The 24,233-nt window shown below is 37.3% G+C and overlaps 2 protein-coding genes across 4 annotated transcripts in view; both read left to right on the forward strand.

Annotated features, from left to right (window-relative positions):
• LOC123683396 (tachykinins) overlaps nt 1-24,233 on the forward strand; it is a 56,635-nt gene that overhangs the window by 31,331 nt on the left and 1,071 nt on the right. For 2 of the 3 annotated variants that reach the window (XM_045622408.1, XM_045622410.1), the window contains exons 2-3: nt 20,745-21,155; nt 22,092-22,465. In XM_045622408.1, the coding sequence (XP_045478364.1) occupies nt 20,750-21,155; nt 22,092-22,438 (753 nt within the window). In that variant the 5' untranslated portion in view covers nt 20,745-20,749 and the 3' untranslated portion in view covers nt 22,439-22,465. Of the gene's footprint in view, nt 1-288; nt 312-20,744; nt 21,156-22,091; nt 22,466-24,233 lie in introns of those variants that run through there. The other variant, XM_045622409.1, reaches the window with a different exon arrangement.
• Nucleotides 3,971-5,524, forward strand: LOC123683395 (actin, muscle). The gene has a single exon (XM_045622407.1). It carries the CDS (start codon nt 4,115-4,117, stop codon nt 5,243-5,245), a length of 1,131 nt encoding a protein of 376 aa, XP_045478363.1. The 5' UTR covers nt 3,971-4,114; the 3' UTR covers nt 5,246-5,524.

Raw genomic sequence — 24,233 nt, forward strand, 5'->3', positions numbered from 1 at the left:
ATGGAGACAATTTATGACGTTCTCTGTGAAAGGATACTTCAAAGTAGATGCAGATGAAATCAACGAAAAACTACAGGATTTATTTTGATAGAGTTGGAGTTCAATATGCGAAAAATTGATGATATTGATTACTAGCTGAGTGATATCAAAACAATATGGAGCTGAAGTTGTTTCTGAAAGAAGATAGATCAGTTCTGTCGATATGACTTCATACGAATATAGAAATATGTGTTTACAATGTGAAGAAAATACGTCAGAGGGAATCTAAGAGATTTTTCTTTCATATAGGCAGCTGCAGTAGAACTAACTTGGTGAGTTAACAAAGCAGCTTTTTCCATGTTTATTTTTTTTTTAATATGTTACGATAAAAACTGTGCAGACTCTAAATCACTAAAGTACACAAAATTAGGAAAATCTATCCTACGAGATTATACCAAAAACTATAACAGTCTTCTTTTGACGCTTCTACCAGTAAAGCAGTGTTAGTATTGCTGAAAAATAATAAGTCCTAAATCCTATAATATTTTCAGTATCCTCCAGTTCACTTCCGTTCAATCCCCTTATAATCAAGTGTTGCCAACACCCCCACTGTGTCTGGCTGTCAGCCAATGTTTATATTCAATTTCCATCCATCGCATCGTTGGGAAAACCGGGACGTTATAATATCTGGAAAATTTGAGAACCGGCCCATTATCTCATCTAACCCCCCACTGATCTCCAAGTTAAACAATATAGTCTCAGTCAATCTGAAATTTATTAAAAATAAAACGGGGGGAGGAAAACACTCTCCAATCTGGCCTTTAAAGAACGGAAAATGAGATCATCGGAATGTCGAGAATTAAAGTTCAAAGAGCAGGAAATATCTGGTTAACGCTCTGGTTGATTGAGATTTGTTTTTAACGTTTTTAACTTTGATTCAGGTTATGTTTATACATATAAGTAGGGTTTTCCAGAAGGAATGATACAATTAGAGAAATTGTTATAATGACAACAATTTGCGATATTTGTTGACACATTTTTCGTAATTTGTGTTCAGTAGGTTAGGCCATTTGATCATGGAGATTTACACGCTTCAACAACGTTTAATTAGAAATTTTTGAATCGTTTATCAAAATCAGTACTCATTTGGTGTATTGCAGAGGAATTTGGAAATTTTTCAATTATAAATAAAGAATCAATTAATCATATATATTGTTGGTAGCCCCAGAAATCTGACAATTTTTTGGAACAGGTACAAGAATATTTCTAACCCGATACAATCGATAACTCACATGAAATCAAGTGAGAAGTCATATACGTACTTTCGTTTGATTATTTCGGTCCACACCCTATACAGTCTGATTCTGGAGAAAGATACATTACAGCTATGTTATTTCAGGGAATAAATTTGGCAACTGAGTGCATCCATATGTTCTGGTATCAGTGTCTATTATATTCTCTAAACGTAAGATTTCAAGGCCACTAGTTGAGAATTTTAGTGGACTCTCATTTACACTTGAAATCTGAAATAGGTATCAAGACTTTGAATTAGATCATTAGGAAAGCTACAATTTTAAAACTACGAATAGGTTTTTCAAGCCTGCTCTTGGTAGACCCAACGGACTTTGATAGTATATTCTAAATTTCTAAAACAAGTTGCAGAAACTATTCCTCACTGATGCTTTCGTGTTGGAATTGCCTTCTGTAACTAGTATTAGACAATATTTTCTCTATTTCAGTCAAGTTTGTGAAATATTGATGACATTCAATGTAAAATTCATTTTATACATTCTAGTGACTTTTGTATTGTATCTTGGCAGTTGGTGTGACTGTTACGAAAATTGACAGATTACGGAATTTGAATTTGAATGGTACATTTCGAATTTCGAAATAATTTATAATTAGGCATTAAATTCGTGAATTGTGTCTGACGAAATCGATTTAACACCACCAGAATTAAGAGAAATTGTGGATAATGTTGCAAATCATTTCACATTTCACTTTATCCAAATTATATTATATTGACAATTGAAATGTCTTGAAATTTGATAGGATCGGAAGTCAGTGTAGACAACCACAAAACGAAAAATATAACTGAAAACAGAAAAAAATATGCTCAATCTTCAAAATAACAAAAACTGAATGATTAATATTCTAAGATTTTACAATGTTATATTTCCGAATAATTGTAAATACTGGAACAAAACTGGAATGCATCTAAATTCAACTTAAGATTAATAAAACCGAGCGAAAACCCTAATTTCAAGCTTAATATTCTTTAGCCGATCGCTATCAATAGAAAGTACCCCAAATATGAAATCTGCTCGGATCGAACGAAAGAAGACCCAGAGTAATTGAAACTAATGACCATTGTTCTTATGCTAAGAGCTGTGGAAAATCAAACGCCGTAAAGTCTCAGGCTCAAATGGACAATCGTGTCAAGTCTCATCCATCCCAATTATCTTCTTTCTCTAAACTAAACGGTTAAATTATTAATTAACGGCAATTATCGAGAACGCCACTGAAACGCGTTTCTTCTATCTACACATCTTTTACTACACAAAAAAGATGCCCGCCACTGGGACGTTTTGTTTTCGCCAAAAATGACTTCGATGTTATCGAGATAACAATATTTGGCTCACAGTATTCACCACTTCTTATTCGATTCCTTTTTTTGCAACATGAAATTTTTCTTATAAAACTACTGCTGTTTTGATAACATTGAAGACATTTTTCATGAAAATGATGAAAATCTGTGAAGAAAAGTTGGTAAAATCAAGAATTGGCTCTAATTAGCTCCTATCCTCATTGGCGTAGAGGTTTATACCTCAGAGTTATAAACATAGATAGAGGGAGCATATATCATTTTCAGTGAGCAAATTTTGTTCCCAACATGAACTATCAAATTTGACAAGAAGCGCGCGGAAATGAAAACATATCAGTGATACGATATTTCACTCAATTCGCTAGTTTCTACACAAAGAACGTACTTCTTATGTCCCATAGTCAATCAACGTTTCATATTCACTCAAAGTATATTGAAATAAATACCTAAATATATCGGAAATTCAGAAAACAAACTTCAAGCGAGCCGAACGACGTGAAACAACCGATGACACTAGGAGAGCAAAAGTTGCCAAACCTTGGATTTCAGTAGGTAGATACAGAAAATAATAAATATTCTGCTCATTATAAATTCGACAATTAGAAAAAATATCGTATTCCAATTATTCATATTTGCATTTTTAATCGGGAATCACTCAAATAAATATATTTCATTCGATATAAAATACATTCATAATGATATAGTAAAATTGTGGATTTGAAAATATATCACAATCCGACAACGTAATCTAACCAAAAAGTTCCAAAATTCAAACGCTTATTTATTATCCAAACGTGTTAAAAATTCAAAGAAATGAATTTGAAAAAAATTTAAAAAAGAGTTCAAAACCAGTTTCGATTTTAGTTTTTTCGAAATATCTCGGGAACCATTGGAGATATTTTGGATCTGTTCACACCAACACACTCATTTCCTGAATAACGCAACTTTTTTGTAAATTGAGCCACCCTGTATCTCTAACGGTTTTCGATATCCCTCTAGTGCCCCTTTAAATAATTCTAACCCTGTATAAACAATGGTGAAAATAATAATTTTGATATGAAATTTCGCTATTATGAAAATTTGTTCAAGATGCAAGTTTATTGTAATAAAACTTATTTTCAAAATGAATCATGCCGAATTGCAATCAGCAAAACATCTACAATCGTCCACTACTTCCAAATAAAGCCCGCCCGTCCATCGGAATTATTTTCGTAAGGTCAACATCGACGACGACGACATAAAAAAAAATAACACAATTGCACTAGAGAATTTTTCTCGCACCGATTCACCGCCCGATGCCGAAATATGGCGGATTTCGCAAGTACGGCGTCTTGACGCGATGCTTCTTTTATAGTAAAATCCGAAAATAGACCGCACGGCCGCCTCTAAACATAAACGCAGCGTAAGCGGGAGGTGAGGGTATAAAGGTGCGGAGCCGCTCTACGATCCGCCAGTCGCCAGCTCCACTAGCTAACAGTTCCTACGTGCGTTCTTTCGTGTCCCGACAAAAAAAAAACAACCTAAGACAACATGTGTGACGACGATGTTGCGGCTCTCGTCGTTGACAACGGCTCCGGTATGTGCAAGGCCGGTTTCGCCGGAGATGACGCACCACGTGCCGTCTTTCCCTCCATCGTGGGTCGCCCCAGGCACCAGGGTGTGATGGTCGGTATGGGACAGAAGGACTCATACGTTGGAGATGAGGCCCAGAGCAAGAGAGGTATCCTCACCCTGAAATACCCCATCGAGCACGGTATCATCACCAACTGGGACGATATGGAGAAGATCTGGCACCACACCTTCTACAACGAGCTCCGTGTTGCTCCAGAGGAACACCCAGTCCTCTTGACTGAAGCCCCGTTGAACCCCAAGGCTAACAGGGAAAAGATGACCCAGATCATGTTTGAAACCTTCAACACCCCAGCTATGTACGTTGCCATCCAAGCTGTCCTCTCCTTGTACGCTTCCGGTCGTACCACCGGTATCGTCTTGGACTCTGGTGATGGTGTCTCTCACACCGTACCAATCTACGAAGGTTACGCCCTTCCCCACGCCATCCTCCGTCTTGACTTGGCCGGTAGGGACTTGACCGACTACCTCATGAAGATCCTCACCGAAAGGGGTTACTCTTTCACCACCACCGCTGAGAGGGAAATTGTCCGTGACATCAAGGAGAAACTCTGCTATGTCGCTTTGGACTTCGAGCAAGAAATGGCCACAGCTGCCGCCTCCACCTCCTTGGAGAAGTCCTACGAACTTCCCGACGGTCAGGTCATCACCATCGGTAACGAGAGGTTCCGTTGCCCTGAAGCTCTCTTCCAGCCTTCCTTCTTGGGTATGGAATCCTGCGGTATCCACGAAACCGTCTACAACTCCATCATGAAGTGTGACGTTGACATCCGTAAGGACTTGTACGCCAACACCGTCCTCTCCGGAGGTACCACCATGTACCCAGGTATCGCCGACAGGATGCAGAAGGAGATCACCGCCTTGGCTCCCTCGACCATCAAGATCAAGATCATCGCTCCACCTGAGAGGAAATACTCCGTCTGGATCGGAGGATCCATCTTGGCTTCCCTGTCCACCTTCCAACAGATGTGGATCTCCAAGCAGGAATACGACGAATCCGGCCCTGGAATCGTCCACCGCAAATGCTTCTAAGCGCGTGAGTCATCTTCGCCCTGTTATATTGTATATAACTTTTAAATTAAATTTAATTCGAATCGCAATTTTGAGAAATTTGGAACAACTATTTAAGTAAATCAGCAAAGACCGCCAACCCTAGGTCAACCTGTACAATATTATGTAAACTCGACCATATTTGAGAACTGCTATTTTGTTTTTGACTTGGTTATTTATTTATGTCATTGTATTGATTTATATCGATGTATTTTTTTACATTACGCCAATATATTTATACATAAACGTTTGTTAAGTCTGCGTTGTCTTTCCTTTGTCTATTTTTAACCTACCCCCAACTGAGCGGCGCTCCATGTAGGGGCATATAGTGGAGGTGATGCTAATTTTAGATGGGATCTAAATACGGACTTCGGGAGGGCCAGTTCCGCATCTGTATCGTTTTTCGTGTGCGGCTATTTACGATGCTGATCTTGAAGGATAAAATTAGACTTATGAATGAAATTCTAGATTCTTACTGAACTGATTCACTACGAATGTTTTCATCACGCTCTAGTGACCGCAGAGTGTTGAATTCATGAATGCTTGATCCCATAAATGATGGTTAGGAACACAAAAGTGTATCTGGGAATTGGATATTCGAATTTTTATTGGGAATTAGTTCATTGACACAGTTTTGAATACTTTGGAAAGAAAATTGCTGACCTCCTTAAATTTTAATGTACCTAATTGACGATGTGAATTTTGAACATGCAAAATTCAGTATTTTAAATTTGGCTTATGAAGGGGTTATGAATTATTGATAGAAAAAGCTATATCGTGCTGCACAAATACTTTTTGCACATTTCACATGCAATATTCAATCTCATCTGAACTTTCTTGCAACATTTGGGTAAACAAGGCTTTGAGACAACAACTTATATATTCATTATTCAACTGCTTTTAAGCAATTAATAGTATCGATTAACAAACAGCGTGAGTTAAAATAACTCTCTGCTTATAATAAATCGGAAAAGATGGATCTGTGCTTCTATACTCCTCTGCTTCTATTCGATTGGCCGAGAGGGAACATTCTATTATTGTTATTGAGGGGAGGAATGTCCGAGGGAATGTCACTTTAATAATTTTGACGTTTTCAAATTAAGTTGATATCTAATTATTGTGAATGTTTTGCTGAAAACGATTAATTCAGATGATGAAGATGAAATATTATATACATTTCCAAAATACAAGCAGCTAATGTTACCATACAGAATTACTAGCCCGAAAAAATATTAAGGAGTTTACATAAATTTTCAAAATTGGTGTAGCAGTAAGAATATTAGGTCATCGTTTACAGGGAATATTTTTTTTGGTATATTTAAGTGAACTTAGCACTTAATTTAAAGCATTGTGTCTATGGACTTTCCACTACATGCTAAGAAGCACACTCAAAATGAATAATGAAATCAATATAAAGAATTTAAAATTACGTAATTTCTTAAACGTCAATCACAGAAACTAAAGAGGCAAAAATTTTTACTGTTTGGTCAAAATTTACACTTAATGTTATCAATAAACAAAATGAGTAATTACAAGCTGAAATTTGTATAGCATTGTTATAGGTAACTATTAACGTTTTTCAATAAAGCTCTATCTCTGTACTCTGTACTGGATTCGAGCTAGCCGAAGCTAGTTCGATTGTGATTGGCGACACTAAGTTTCCATCTCTCTTGTATTCGGGATCGAGCACAAATATTTACTTTGCGTTCCTTCTATCTATATTCTAAGTCTGTATTTGTTTCTTAGTATTTATTGATATAGTCGTAGATAAAGTATAGTATTCAACTTGCGGCAATGGTCATTACTCACTTGATGAATTACATCTGCGTGAGTTATGACCTACATTACCGCTCGTTGAATAATATACCATTATAACACAGATTTGATATTTATAATCTGTACATCATTTTCTGAATGACAAATCGAATTAACTTGAGGTGTAAATAACTGAATCAACACAAAATTCCTCATTGTTAACACAACTACCCTAACACGCCAATAGAGCACATATGTACAAACGCATCACCGCAACAAGTTCAAAACAGCCATCGCTCAAAGACAAGAAATTAACATACATTTCCGCACTACACCCAGCTTCCCAAGAGGCTGGATATTTCCTCAGGAAATGGCCGTGTCCTACGCCTTCTAGATACCGGCATCACCCACAAAGGATGGGGCTAATTTATGTAGATGACCTGCTTCCATATACAATCGCAGAAACCTTAAGTATGAATGCTTGAGGGTCGAAAAACAGGGGGGTGAAGGGTTAACACGTTTTGAAGGGATATTTCGAAGAAATTAATATGGATATACCTAATGTTTTCTTATGGGGTGGTGTTTTCCATTTTCATGAATTTGGATGAATTCTGCCTTGAGACTTGTTTAAGCGTATCTATAGTTTGAGGGAGTTTATTTGGGTTTCGTCTATGGCTCTTATGGAAATAGGGGCGTCAAGAGTTATATTATTCGAAATTTCATGTGAATACGAAATATGCTACATCGATTATGTCAAGAAGTTGTAATATTTTCTTTGCATTTTTGTAACGTTTTTTTGATGGAATACAATCAGTATAAATCTATGGGAGATGATTCCCTAATATAAGGGGCCTATAAAGATCCTGGTACATTTGAGGTTTCAAAAATTATCACTTAGAGAATCGGTCCTGGTTGAAGACCCTCCTGATTCTGGAGCAGATTTGGTACTATTTACTTGATTTTTGAAGGGATTTCTAAGGTCAGGAGTGATTTATTTTGTTGACATTGGCCATAGACGATGATGCGGTGGTCATCTTTCTTCAAGAAACCCTCAAGGCAACTGAACAACAACTCCGTGAAAGAGGATTTTTAGCAGATTAGGTATTGATATATTGCCTATTGAGTTCTGTTTGTGCTCTAGCTTATTATGTTGGAAAATCATTAGTGAGTTTTTGACTTGAAAATTTCGATATGATTCTTTCGTATCCTTCAATTTATTGTGGTGATTTCAATTGTCATCATTCAATATGGTAGAGGATGGAAAATATAATATTTATTGCCCCTTTCTGGTTCTTTCCTTTTTTGTTTTCAAATTTGATTATAATATATGCGTTGTCAACTTCTGGTGAAGAGGAAGGGTGAAAAGATTTGATCTGGATGAAAAAGAAGCCCTTCAATATAAATTTGTCAGCTTATTTTCTAAACAAATACATAAACCTATCACTACAACTATACGGGGAGACAGAGTTTTTGCTTAGGTTTTTATCTGTTCCCTTGTATCCTACGTTGAAATGTATGATGCTCCGTTTACATTTCCTCTGCTTATATTGAGATTCATCGACACATATGCTTCATTGTTTTAAGTGAACAATTTGTATTGCTCTTTCTCGAATAAATCCGACAATTAGTTTTTCCAAAGGTCAAGAGTAGATCATTAATTTATTTTATCCTATAGAATATTAAAACTTTTTTTATTGGAACAACTGGACTGATGCAACACGTAGGGAGCCAATTATATCATCTCAAATTCGTTGACGATTTTCCATACTAATTTATACACTGTCCAATTTTCATGATTAAAAGAGGAAGCGAAAAAAAACTCTAATGTAATTAATTTCTGATGAAAGGGAGTCCCAGGTCCTGAGGGATTACATGGAACATAAGGCATCGCACGAATCAATGAAATTAAACACACGTATTTGCCTTTATCTGTGTATGGTTGTTTTCCATTCAGTGTGTCCATTGCTTAACGCGTTGTTCGCAGGTTTTGGGTTATTATTTTTAATATGTTCACAAAAAATTGAATCATAAAAAATTATGTTGGGAATTTAATAGTATTTTGTCAATTGATTCGATAACGAAGATCACGAAAATGTCAGTTGGTCGATTAGTCCATCATTTCAGAAATTATAGACTATAAACTGAAATTAAAAAAAAAAAATTTGTTAATTTTCTTGAGGCTGCCACATCTTTCGGGCTCAAGATACATACTTGAAACCTCATCATGTTTTAGATAAGAGCTGGATCAATAAAAAACGTTTGTATTTAAGGGGTCTGTGACAAATATTTCAGGAGATATAACGATTCTTGTATAGAAATTCAAAATTTGACTGATTTTTCCAAAGTTTCTAGTTGGAAATTTTTCTTACTGAGAGGTCTAAGAAAAATTGAATCAAAATATCATGTTCAGTTTGATTTTTTAATTATTTCTCTATTCAATTGACGCTAAGTTGTTATCATCGAATTAAGGACTTCTGCTACGTGAAACCTTCTAGTGTGGCCTGACCTTTACCACAATACCTGAAACGAAATAAAATTCACAAACTCAAAGAAATTATTTGTTTTCTGCTCCCTCCATCCAATTAACTCCGGCGTCTTTTATTCAACAAGTCCACAATCCATATTAAAGGAGTTTTTCGAAACTTTTCCTGAAAACAAAAAGGTTTGTTCATTTAGCATTAATTGTCGAGGGTAGTGCGTGCGAGACCAGGTGATTGAAATATCGATTTTGAAGCCGACTTCTGACCAGATTGTTAACTTTTTCATATTGTAAGGGTTGCTTTTCAAAACGTTAATGTGATCTGAATTATTGTGTTAGTCCGTGAAGGTTGACTTTTATGGTTTCCTATCTTTTCCGGGTGATCTAGATGGTTTTCAAGGTTCTTCTTATGCAATGTGAGGCTGAAGTTTCAGGGACGCAGCGTGATGAAGGCTTTTGAACTCGAATCTGAGTCTGTTGTTCGGAAACTTCACAGGGCGAAATCTTATACTTTGAAAAAATAATTTTATCTACTCCTATTGAATTATATATTCATTATTCAACTGCTTTTGAGCAATTAATTAACAAACAGCATGAGTTATAATAACTCACTATAATAAATCGGAAAAGATGGATCTGTGCTTCTTCTATACTTCTCTGCTTCTATTCGATTGGCCGAAAGGGAACATTCCATTATTGTTATTGAGGGGAGGAATGTCCGAGGGAATGAAAAGGCAAAAATTTCTACTGGTTGGAAATATTAAATTAAATATTCTTCGTTGAATATTTTCATCCATTGTCAAAATCGCAAAACACAAAAAGGATGACAAAACTGACAAAATAGAGCAAGCATTATAACCTATGATGCCTAAATTCTGTCTATATGAAGAATGAATTCGCTTACTTTCTTTATAGAATTTATTTTAAAAATTGCATATTTCCAAATCTGAATTTTTTGGGCCAAAATTCTGAAATCATCAACTTAAATTATTGTCCTAGATTGAAAAACAAAATTATGCCTACGAAAAAAACCTCAATTCTTGTTTGCGGGTCCACTGTAAGGTTTAAACAATATCCAGAACGATCGCACGCCAACCCAATTGAATTGTAGATTTGCCAGACACATCAAGTCTTGAACTTCACGTAAAACATTCTGTCTCGCTTTTTAGCTCCGAATTCTAGCACGAACCGTTGGAACAAATACTGGCTGAGCGAAACCCGAGAATGAGGTTTGAATATACGATCATTCCTTTCGGTTCCTTTTTCTCCCACAACAATGAGAATGGGAATTTTTTTTATTTTAGATTGGGACGTTCGTACTGATAGAAAAGGTCCAGTGGCTTATGGAATTTGGTTATATGAAGTTTTTTCTCGATTTTATACGAGGTGTTTCAAAATAACTTTAGAAAATTCAAGTTCCCATGAACGTAGGGATCCACGGCTTGGCTTGATTTTCAAGCTACTTGGCTTGAGCCTGACTTGATTTCAAGTCATCTTCTTTATATTGAGAAACCTCCAGGCTTTGCTTGATTTCATAATTTTCCATTCAGGATCTAAGACACCTGAGGCATCTTATAGATTTGTTGCCTAACCTATTGCGAGTTTTTGTTACTGTAAGAGCAGCTCTGGAAAATTGTCTTTCAACAGGAGCTGAAGATGCTGGCTTTGATTGAAAAATCCTTGGCCATTTTGGCCAAGTTTGAAAAGATATTTCTGAAACTACCAAAATCTACCAATAGATTTCATAGAAATGTGAGAAAACTACTAATAAAGTCACACTGGTGAATTCTTCAGTCTCTCGGCGCTCGAGGAATCCCCTTATTCATTCTGAGCAAGCAAGAGATTGCAGAATTATATGCCGTGCGACGCGTGCATATCAAGCTCAAGTAATATCAAGTGGCTTGATATCAAGGCAAGCAATAAATATCTAAAATCATCAAGTCAAGTCAAGCTCAAGTATATAATTTTTCACGAGCTTGATTTTCAAGTCAAATAGTTGGTTAAAATGTAAAGCTACTTAGCTTGAAGAATCCCTAGTATTATTATAACTTTTCAAACTTTACAGATAATATTGAAATTCTTCCAAGAAGGGATCAGGGCAGGACCCATATTTCAAAAGAGGAAATGTTCGAAAATTTGAATTCCATCTTTAAGACCTTGAATCGATTGTAGGGCATATCTTCCACATGGTCCCAACGAAAAAAGTCTAAAGGTGTTAAATCACAAGATCTTGTTGGTCAATTATGATCACGGTCAGGAAATTTTTCTTGCAAAACAGCGATTGTTTTATCGCTTGTGTGAAACGTATTGCCGTCTTGTTACAAATGAACGTCGTCCCGAAAAATGTAAATACTATATTTCCATCTCTATAATCTTTATTTGCTCTTCGACAACATATTGAAACGTTTCTTTAAAAACCCATGGCCCGAACCTCCAATTGAACTTCCGGTCCCCTTAACTTCACCTTAATTCGATTCCAAATCGCCGAAACAACAGATCGCCCAACAAACGAAGGCTCGTTTGGCCATGTCCCTCCACAATCTACCCCCAAATCGCATCAAGCAACCCAAACAATCAATCCCGGTCTTATTTACTCCGCTAACTTTTTCTCCTAGATCGCCGAAAACATTTCGAAAACTCCGGGCAAATCCTTCGCGGAAATCCTGACGGGTATGTCGAACCTAATTAGCACGACACGTTCGAATCGGGGGAGGCCTAGGGCAACTTGGCAAGATGCTGTCTCTCTTCGGCTGCTTCTGTTTGCACAAGACGAGGGGGCACAGTTGTGTGTGCGTGTATGTGTGTGTGTATTTACAGAACTTCAAAACCGCTAGGTTGGATTGGAGCTGGTTGTTGATGACATAAGATGTTTGAGGTGTTAATTCCTGTTTCTCGCCTGCGTCTCTTCAAGAGGGAAGATTTAGGGGTTGTTGTATACCCAAATGGGGTTAACTTGTCTTTGGTTGCGAAAAGGCGGAACGAGGGTTTGAAATATTTATTTTGGGAATATAAAGGATTCAGATGTTTTTAATGAAAAACTAGAAAATAAATAGAAATAAATACTCAAAAATAATCGCAAATATCTTAAAATAAATAGATTATGGACCAGTTGTTGAGACATAATTTGCAACATCAATCCAGAGCTTTAACTACTGAAAACTACTGCTGAATAGTATCTAGTTGCAAAATAACAGGCCAATTGAAAAGTCCCTGTCTACCATAGTAAAACACATTTTTTTGGTATCTAATATGCTATTTTATCATTCATAGTTGCTTTCGAGGGCTATACAGCGAGATTAAAGCGATTTTCTTACTTTTAGATACCATTTTTGTAGTACGATTTGTCTTTCGCTTCAAAATGGGCCTCAATTTTGGCGATAACTTCTTCATTGGCGCTAAATTTCTTTTCAGCGAGCATTCTTTTGAGGTCTGAGAACAGGAAAAGGTCGTTGAGGGCCAGATCTGGCGAATACGGTGGATGCAGAAGCAATTCGAAGCTCAATTCATGCAATTTTGCCATTGTTTTCATTGATTTGTGACACAGCGCATTGTCTTGATGAAACAGCACCTTTTTTTCTTCAAATGGGGCCGTTTTTTAACGATTTCATCCTTTAAATGATCCAATAAAGCTATATAATAATCGCTGTTGAGGGTCTGGCCCTTTTGGAGGTTATCAATGAATATTATACTTTGCGCATCTCAGAATACTGATGCCATAACCTTGCCAGCTAATTGTTGTGTTTTTCCTCGTTTCGGATTCGGTTCATTGTGTGGAGTACGCTCAGCTGACTGTCGATTGGACTCCGGAGTGAAATGATGGAGCCATGTTTCATACATTGTCAAATATCGACGCAAACATTTAGGTTTATTGCACTTAAACAGCTTGAAACACTGCTCAGAATCATTAACACGTTGTTGCTTTTGATCGATTGTTAGCTCGCGCGTCACCCATTTTGCACCCAGCTTTCTTATGTACAAATATTCATGAATTATATGATGAACAGATGATATCTTCACAATGTCTGCTATCTTGATCAATTCCACTTTACGGTTATTCGAAATTACGAATATTGAAGAAGTATGAATCGAAAAAACAATTTAAGCCTGAACTATTCCGCTAAATTTTGAATTAACGCTAAATTTTCGAGAAAAAAGCTATGAATGATGAACTGATGGATTATTTTATTCCAATTTAGGATTCTATACATTTCGTAACGTAAACTGTTGAAAGTTTAGGGAAGTTGAATTTGTCTTCTTTGGAACGATTAATTATTGATTTTAATAATAATAACACAACTTTTTCTTGTCATTCTAATTCTGAATGCTTTTCGTGCATCGTAATTTATTTGAAAAGTTGCAAAATACTTTGGTGCAACAGGCGATCAGATTCCTACCACCCTAACAACAACAATACAATCCGGAATAGGTCAAATCCATCCAGCGATAGCAACAATCACTCCAAACGCAAGATCCACATCCTTAAATGGCCAACGTCCAAAACATTTCCTTAAAGAACAAACGTCGCTGACCCTGCCCCACATCCAGCGGCGTACGTGAGTACCAGACATCCATGTTTTCACATCGTATATCTGTTTGTCGAGATGAGAAATTCAGTCTGCTTATAAAAGCATCCCTTCCGCTGTTTTAAGATCTCTAGTGGTCCTTTGGGGATTCTGCTCCTGATTTACGTCAGAAGCTGCGGAAGTTCTCCTCCCGATGTTGTTCTTAAACGTTAAGTGGGCCGCGAGAGACTGTATTTTTTTTCGGGAGTGATCAACCACCTTTGGATGGAAACATTAAGCAGTTTCCTGGAATGCACTTGCCTGAAATAATGGGTGCATTATTTACTGGGCGAAAACATCACGAAGGGGTACAAACAAAGTCTACGTCTGTTCTAGTCGAAAGTTATCATAACCATCCAATTGAGAAAATTAACGTTTTTCTGAATGGCCTACTTCTATCGACTCCAGGCAAAGCCTACCAAAGCTAATTGAAGGTATTATCTCCAGCAAGAAGACCTCTCTCGATGACAGCAACGTGTGAAATGTGTGGATCCTGTCTCTATAAATCCATTATCCAAATTACGACTTATGCTCATGGTTCATCACAAATTGACGTGATTTGCAACATGTTTGGTTATCGATTCATCAGAGCTAGGGACCTTGGCTTCAGATAGGAGAATTGCAAAAATTTGAACTTTTTCCTCAATATAATTACACATTCCAACCATATGATATATTGTCATACTACCAATTCATGCTAAACTGCACATGTGTGTCTATATTAGGTCACTTTTTATTAGAGATGAGATATAATAAATACCATATGTATTATTATTTGTAGCCAGTCCAATTAGATATTCTGAAAATGTTGACGATATATCTGAAATCGTTTTTTAAAAACTGGTTTTCGTTCATAAAATCGTAAATATATATCTTAGAAAAATTGTCTTATTTCCATACGGAAAAACTCCTATAGCCGCTGAGAAATCAACTCCGTCTTTCATGATCATCACACAAGAATTAAGAGATGATGTTGAATTGGACTCACAAAATTCATTCAATTTTCCTTCATAACCTTTTCCCCAAGCTTCAAACAAGGGTACTAACTAGGATACACTACTTTTGATTAAATTCCCAATGACCATAAAGAAATTTTTATTGTTGAATGCATTTTATACTTAAATTTTTTATCTTTATATCAGGTTTACTACTGTTGATAAGGGACTGTAGGTACGCAATAATATTCAGCGCAGAATGATAGAGTTCCATCTGAATATTCATAAAATAGCATCCTTGTTCTTCGGCTAACTTTCAATCTGCATAAAGCTATCAGCATACTGTACATTTCACATAAATGAATTTTCTAATGCCAGAGTCAAGTATCCGTTAGAGAGCAATCTGAGACATTCGCAGATGCATTTTTAGCTCGTTAAAAACAATGGTTTCGTCATTCTGAAGATGCTTTGAAGAAGTAGGTTTCTACTATTTCACAGATGCTCTCGATAGAAGAAGAACGTGAATATCAGTTTTCTTTTTTAACGAGAATAATTCCACATGTAGAAGAATTATCATATATTTTCCTAGAGAAGAACGAATTGTTTTTTTAACCGAAAACTCGAACATATAGCTAGTCAGTCAGATGATGTTGAGAGCGAATTCATCACGGAATGTTAGTCGAATGTGTTGAAAATTCAAATATTCTGACGGAAGATCGATCAAAAATGTTCAAAGTTGAACTAATTAATTTAGAATGATGGAACGTCCTCAGGACCTAGAAATAACATCCTGGCGTAGTTTACGTTCCAGGTAAACTGTTGTACATATTGGGATGGCATGAGAATAGCAAACTTTTTGGCAAAAATGTGATACGGTCTTTCCAGTATGTATCATACTGGATACATTGTTAGTTCCAGTATTTATGAAAAGAGAATATTTAGAATGATCTTTAGGATCAGGATCAGAAAAGAATTTTATTCAAGATTTACGACAATTGAGTTCTTCTGATCTGATTGTGTGAAATGCGTAATAATTTTGTTCAATACACTGTTTTCAGTCTCCTAAGGTCAATTGTTCAAAAATAAACAACATAACCTTGTTACTGTCCTTTTATGTCAACCCCATTTTGACAGATACCGATCTATCTCAATGGAGATACCGAGAAACAGAGTTATGTAGTTCGCACACTTGACAGAAGCAAACCACAGCCTACAATGTTATTGTTACTCAAACTTTCAACGACAGAACGTCAGATTTCGAAACAATCGTTCAGAATCTACCGCAAACTTTGCCAGCCATATACAAAAGCCGAAAACACATGACAAACTCAGCCTCACGATATGAATTGAGAATAGTTCTTTTCTTGTTATGTGGAGAATCTAACATAGGTAATTAGACTACTCTCGAGCAACTTTTTGGCCAAGTTAACCGCCAAAAGTTCTAACAAGAAACTTCCGAAATATAGATGAAGGGGTGCGTTCCTCATTAAGGTGACAAAGTGGGCGCTAAAGGGCGTACCAATCACTTACTCCTGATTGAACTTCGAGAAGTTTTATTACCAACACTCTACGATTATCCTGTTGGATTAAACTTAGATTGATAGGTAGGGAGTTTAGTTAATGTATCATTGATCCCTGCCTCTTCTTTAACGGGGATTTTCAGCTGCTCAGTAAAGGAAACTACTTCTTAAGAGTTACAAATATTTTTAGATACTGATGCGGAAATTGTTGTAGTTGGGAAATGGGAAAAATTTCAGAAAAACAGCTAATTGTAGACCAGAACTTTTGCCAGTTGCAATTTACATCGTTACGTACAGAAGAAATGAAAAAACATTTGGTCCATCACTTCTGAACGTCTAATTATCGAGTTAACCACGTTGATTTGTTCTAAATTTTGCCTTTTGGAATCAATTGTACTTGGACATCCTGTATATCTAGGGATTCATCAAACCAAGTAGGTTGATATTTTAAGCAACTACTTGACTTGAAAATCAAACTCGTGAAAAATTACATACTTGAGCTTGACTTGACTTGATTTTAGATATTTATTGCTTGACTTGATATCAAGCTACTCGATTTTACTTGAGCTTGATTTGCACGCGTCGCACGGCATATATTTCTACAATCTCGTGCGCGCTTAGACTAAATGAGTAGATTCCTCGAGCGCCGAGAGACTGAAGCATTCGCCAGTGTGACTTTATTAGTAGTTTTCTCACATTTCTATGAAATCTATTGGTAGATTTTGGTAGTTTCAGAAATATCTTTCCTATCTTGGCTGAAATGGCCAAGGTTATTTTTATCAACGCCATCATGTTCAGCTCCTATTGAAAGACAATTTTCCAGAGCTGATCTTACAGTTAGAAAAACCCGCAATAGGTTAGGCGACAAATCTATAAAATGCCTCATGTGTCTCAGAGCCTGGATGGATAGTTTAGAAATCGAACAAAACCTGGAGGATTCTCAATATTAAGGAATCTAATTTTTTTTAAACAATAGTTCATAAAGAAACTAGTATTTTCGAATCTATGGTTAACGTATGGCGGTTTAATTTAGAGATATCTGTATATCCTATAATTTGCAATGTTCAGAAAGCTTTTTTTCTCAAAGATTTTTTCCATGAAGAATCTTCCTCATATAAAAACACCTCAGCTCAAAAACCAAATTCTTACACTTGAAGGGGCACTCGTATCTTACCTCTGCCTCTCTCCAATCTCACCGAAAAGCGTCACGTCGTCACAGCCTACCCTGCTGTTTCTCACCACCTACCTGCAGACTCAATTAACCCCCACAAATAATTCAGATGTTGCCAATTAGGGCAGAGCAGAAGCAATTTGAGAGCCGGGATTTCATCTAGACATTAATATCTCGAGAACGGCAGGAAATCTCGAAAGAAAAAAAAAACAGATTTCAATTAAGATTGACCCCTGTATTCGAGGATCGGACAATGCGGCATCATCCTGCTGCAAACCTAAACTCTAAAAAAAAAATACGCAGAGTTGTCCAACAATGAGGGGATGACGAGAGGACTAGAAAAGTTCGGGGAAGATGGCCTGAAGGTACGTGGATGTGGGCCGGGCTTAACGAGCCTGGAAACTCTATAATTCGATTGTAACTTGGCCGAAAATTGACTTCGGTCCACGGTCCGTCTTCGGTGACGTTCTGCGGTTTGAAGGAGGGTGGGGAACATGCAAAACCAGGGGGTGTCTCTAAGGGGCAGTTGGTTATACCCTCAGGACTTCACGGGGTTAGTACAGCTCCTCTCGACAATGGTTATGGGGAAGTTTAGGGACTGAAGTTTGAAGAAAATATTCAATTAGAAGATGACTTTCTTATTTTTGGGTTTCAGGCTTGGTTGCTGTTTATTATTCGGAGGAAGTTTTTCTGTTTTAATGTCAAAGAGAAGCTCAGGAATTTTCTGAATTTCCTTGATTCTCTGGCATTTTTCAACTGTACAAATCCAAGAGATCCTTTAAAACACATTTCTTACATCAGTGTGTAATACAGTTGAAGCAAAATCTTGGCTTGATGAAGAATTTACGGGGTCTGCACCAGGAAAATCATCCATCATTGCTAAGTTTAAACGTGGTGAAATAAGCACCGAAGACGGCGAACGCAGTGGACGCCCAAAAGATGCTGTCATCGACGAAAAAAATCAAAAAAGTTCACAAAATTATTTTGAATAACCCTCAAGTGAAGTTGATCGAGATAGCTGACATTGTGAAGATATCATCTGATCGTGTACATCTTATCATTCACGAATATTTGTACATGAGAAAGTTGTGTACAAAATGGGTGCCACGCGAGCCTACAATCGAACAAAAGCAACAACATGTTAATGATTCTGAGCAGTGTTTGAAGCTGTTCAAGTGCAATTAACCTGAATTTTTGCGTCGATATGTGACAATGGATGAAACATGGCTCCATCATTTCACTTCGGAGTCCAATCGACAGTCAGCAGAGTAGACTGTACACGATGAACCGAATCCAAAGCGAGGAAAAACACAACAGTCAGCTGGCAAGGTTATGGCATCAGTAATCTGGGATGCGCAAGGTATAATATTCATTGATTACCTTCAAAAGGCCCAGACCATCAACAGCGATTATTATATAGCGTTGTTGGATCGTTTAAAGAATGCAATCGCTAATGAAGAAGTAATCGCCAAAACTGATGCCTATTTTGAAGCGAAAGACAAATCGTATTACAAAAATGGTATCGAAAAGTTGTAAGATCGCTATAATCGCTGTATCGCCATCAAAGGCAACTATGTGGAATAATAAAATCGAATATAGTCAAAAACATGTGTTTCACTATGGTAGACCTGGGACTTTTCAATTGGCCTGTTTTATAGACTAGAAAAAAAGTGTCTAATGTTTTTTTTTCAATAAGACAACATTATTAACTTTCGCCGATTTTCGCGATCTTGTTAGTAATCCTCAGAAACGTAGAAGGTATAAAAATAAACCAAAAAAAAACTAAAAATCAACGTGTAAGTGAAAGGTTGATAATCGCTTCGTCAATTCCAACATCCCAACTTCCCAAGCAAGTAACAGCATCTGGACCTCCCGCAGACGCTCCAGACGCGAGTTCCTGGAATCGGTGGAAGCTACGGTGAGGCCCGCGTCGCGGCGTCCCGCCGACTAACGACGCCCGAGGGTGGAGAGACGGTAGGAGGATGCGTCGAGATCGACAGATATTGTTAGGAGTGCCATTAGGAATCGAAGGAAGGACGCTGTAATTTTTATGCGGCACTTCGAGGGGTGTCATCGGAAAAAATTGGTACTTAAAAAGCGTCGTCGGTGTCGCGGCGTCGGGTTGCGTCGCCAATTAATCCGAGATGGAAAGGAATAGGGGTTATGATGGTTTTCGTCGATTTTATGCCCGCTTCTTTGTGTTTCCCACTTTTTCTTTGGTGGGCTTAGAGAAAAAACCGTTAGGTAACTTGAAATTCGGGTAGTTGGCTTTGATTCTATTTCTGCAGCCAAAATCAGCGTGGGAATAGAAGTCTACTATTGTTTTTCTTTAGTTTGAGGGTTTTTCTTCGTTTAGTGCCGCTTCTAGTGAAGATTGACGATAACCAACCCTAAAACATAAATCACTATAAATCATAACAAAATGAAAAATAATAAAAAACAAAGTTTCTGAATATTGAGAAACTCTAGGCTTTATTTGATTTCATGATTTTCCATCCAGGATCTAAGACACATGAGGTATCTTATAGATTTATCGCCTAACCTATTGCGGGTTTTTCAAACTGTAGGAGCAGCTCTGGAATATTGTCTTTCAACAGGAGCTGAAGATGCTGGCGTTGATGAAAAATCCTTGGTCATTTTGGCCAAGTTTGGAAAGATATTTCTGAAACTACCAAAATCTACCAATAGATTTCATAGAAATGTGAGAAAACTACTAATAAAGTCGCACTGGAAAATGCTTCAGTCTCTCGGCGCTCGAGGAATCCCCTTATTTAGTCTAAGCGCGCATGAGATTGCAGAAATATATGCCGTGCGACGCGTGCATATCAAGCTCAACTAATATCAAGTAGCTTGATATCAAGTCAAGCAATAAATATTTAAAGTCAAGTCAAGCTCAAGTAGGTAATTTTTGACGAGCTTGATTTTCAAGTCAAATAGTTGGTTAAAATGTCAAGCTACTTGGCTTGATGAATCCCTACTGAAGATCACCTTCTAAGAAGAAATTGATATTGTATAATTCTTCAAACATACTATAGTATGCTTTCTTCTTCTTTTTTCAGGAATAATGCGTATCTCATCCACTGCAACCTTCACGTTCAGCTTGATTCTCTGCCTAGCACGTTCCGAAGACCACCACAAGAGGGCGCCTTCTGGATTCACCGGAGTCCGTGGCAAAAAATCGATCGTTGAGAATGCCAAGAACGCCATCTTCTTCGAGGAGGATTCCGACGAGGATGACGCCACCAAGGTGGCGACCAACCAGGCGCCACTGCCTGTGGCGTCTCTGCAGTACCCGTCCGGACTGGTGGGCGATATAGACAAGAGGGCGCCATCTATGGGATTCGTGGGGATGAGGGGTAAGAAGCCCTGGTCTTTGGATCCCCGATTTTACGTGGAGGACAGCGACAGGCTGCCGAAGAGGGCACCCAATGGTTTTTTCGGCATGAGGGGCAAGAAAGGAGATGATTCTGGTAGGTATTTTTTATGCATACGAGGTCTGGCTATTAAATAACTGGACTACGCGCCAAGAGGGCGCCATAGAGGGGTGAGAAAAAAACCAGTAGTGCGTTGGGCATCTAGATATCTAGTCTATGCACGTCCAAAACACGTTCTGGTCACTATTATTGTAAAGGGTGTTTTTTAGAGCTATAGAACTTTAAATTGCAATAAATCAACGATGGATTATTCGATTGACATTAATTCTATTTATCCGCAAGACTTTACATAGCCCCACAGAAAGTAGTCTAGCGGTGTTAAATCACAAGATCTTGGAGGCCAATTCACAGGTCCAAAACGTGAAATTAGGCGGTCACCAAACGTGTCTTTCAATAAATCGATTGTGGCACGAACTGTGTGACATGTTGCGCCGTCTTGTTGGAACCACAGCTCCTGGACACAATGGTTGTTCAATTCAGGAATGAAAAAGTTAGTAATTATGGCTCTATACCGATCACCATTGACTGTAACGTTCTGGCCATCATCGTTTTTGAAGAAGTACGGACTCCAACTGTGGCAGTTTTGTTTGTTGACGTAGCCATTCAACCAGAAGTGCGCTTCATCGCTAAACAAAATAAAATGGACGTAGTGCGCGATATGTATTCCGCACAGAACCATTATTTTCGAAATAAAATTGCACTATTTGCAAGCGTTGTTCAAGCGTGAGTCTATTCATGATGAATTGCCAAACCAAACTGAGAATAAATCACTTGACAGCTGTTGAATCGGTCGTAATCTTGAACAGTAATGCCAACTTAAAGTTATATACCTCGAAAAAAAAACACCCGTTAGATAGCCAAGGCACTACTCGTTTTTTCCCCAACCCTTTTACGTCTCGTTAGACAGACCTGGTACATGTGAATTTTTATGTTTTTGTTTGGAACTGAAGAACTGGTGTAAAACTTTTTCAGACTCAGCCTACGACATGGAAAAACGCATGAGCTCTGGCTTCTTTGGCATGCGTGGCAAGAAAGACGACGACCTCTCCGAAGCGTCCCTCTACATGTCTGGAAAAAGAGCACCTTCCATGGGTTTTGTAGGTATGCGTGGAAAGAAGAGATGGGGCCCTTTCGAGCTGAGGGGCAAGAAGATCCCCTATCAGTTCAGGGGAAAGTTCGTGGGCGTGAGAGGAAAAAAGACTTCCTACGATAGCGGAAACGTTGAGACTGAACCTTATCTAGATTCGGACATGAACAGGCTGTTGATGCAACTTCTGGAGGACGAGGAGATGAGGAGGACTGAGGCCGATGAGGTGTAGTCGGTTACTAAGTCTGACTTAATTCAGGTAAAGGGAAGAGAGGGAATGAATAATGTGAAAAAAAGCGCTTAGAAGGCTGAATCCTTTCCCTTTTGGTCTGTAATGCAACATTCAAAGGTTTCCATAAAAAGCCCTAACAAAGTCATGATCTTTCAAGAATGTCCTCTTTCTCGGAGAAAATTCAGACAGCAAAATCCCGTTTTCTGATCCGTCGCTATGCAACGAACTTTCCCGGACTGGTTTTCAACCGGAAAAATTACTTTTCTCTAATTCTGTGGTTATTCCGTTCATTCTTCCACATCTTGGAGAACAAAATCGTGCGAGAATATATCAGAAACGCACAATTTTTAGGGGATATTTTTTATTTTTATATGTTGGTACTCGTAACATTCCGCCACGGCTTCATCTGTCAATTCATCAATTTGCCTTAAAGAAATCAGTTCTGCCAACCAACATTTTTCAATGCAAAAATCACTAAATTATATTTATGGAAATATTTCATTAATTTCAATAAATATGCGATGAATTACAGAAGATAATGTATCTCTTACAGAAGGCTCATTCTACCACTTGTTCATTCAAAAACTCGCCACTTCGTGGCTCGTTTTTTAATTTTGAACTCGTGGAAGAATATCAATGCCTTCTGCACTTGTATTATAAATAACTATTCTGGCCTAGGTTGTCAAAATTCATCCCTACTGGTTTTTATGTAGATAGATATCACAGAGGGATAAACATAGATAGAGGGAGTACACTCAATTTTTACATGTCCCTATCATGGTCAGATTACGTTGTCGTATTGTGATATATTTTCAAATCCACAATTTTACTATATCATTATGAATGTATTTTATATTGAATGAAATAAATTTATTTGAGTGATTCTCGATTAAATATGCAAATTTGAATATTTGGAATCTGATTTTTTTCCTAATTGTCGAATTTATAATAAGCAGATAATTTATTATTTTCTGTATCTACCTGATGAAATCCAAGGTTTGGCAACTTTTGCTCTCCTAGTGTCATCGGTTGTTTCACGTCGTTTGGCGCGCTTGAAGAATGTTATTTGAATTTCTGATATATTCAGGTATTTATTTCGATAAATTTTGAGTTAATATGCAACGTTGATGCACTATGGGACATAAGAAGTGCGTTCTTTGTGGAGAAACTCTCGAATTGAGTGAAACATCATATCACTGATTTGTTTTCATTTCCGCGCGCTTCATGCCAAATTTGATAGTTCATGTTGGGGACAAAGTTTGCTTAGGTACTGAAAAGGACATATGCTCCCTACATCTATGTTTATTACTCTAAGATAGATATATCAAGTTTCTTAATTCATTGTAAACATGAAAAACGTTGAAAGAAATTCAATTCATTTAATGGGACATTTTTCAGTTCACATGTCATGATAATATATGAACACACATTTTTAATGAAAACTTTCTCATTATTTATTAAACTAAATTGCTTTTGTAGGGCATTACATAGTTTAATGCACATGTAGGTACATTGTATTATTTTTTGTGAGTGTCAGATTGTGTGTGGGATACAGATATTGATCCACCTGTCTAGTTTTGCTATTATCACTTTTAAATCTATCAACTTCATTAACTCTTTATGCTGTATGAGAAATTTTATACAATTGACACTATAGGTACTCTTTGAATATTAGGTAAATTCACGCTTGAAACAATACGCTCTATTAGTGATGACGTCACACACCGCCATTTTTGGTTCTCCTGTCAGTGTTCGGAATCTAAACAAACAAATTGTCATTCAAATTAGTACGGTG

The sequence above is a fragment of the Harmonia axyridis genome, chromosome 6 (assembly GCF_914767665.1).
Source record: "Harmonia axyridis chromosome 6, icHarAxyr1.1, whole genome shotgun sequence".
Classification (NCBI taxonomy): domain Eukaryota; kingdom Metazoa; phylum Arthropoda; class Insecta; order Coleoptera; family Coccinellidae; genus Harmonia; species Harmonia axyridis.

What these genes read in the sequence shown, in the direction of transcription:
- LOC123683395 (XM_045622407.1), top strand. Translation starts at nt 4,115, where the DNA reads ATGTGTGACGACGATGTTGCGGCTCTCGTCGTTGACAACGGCTCCGGT.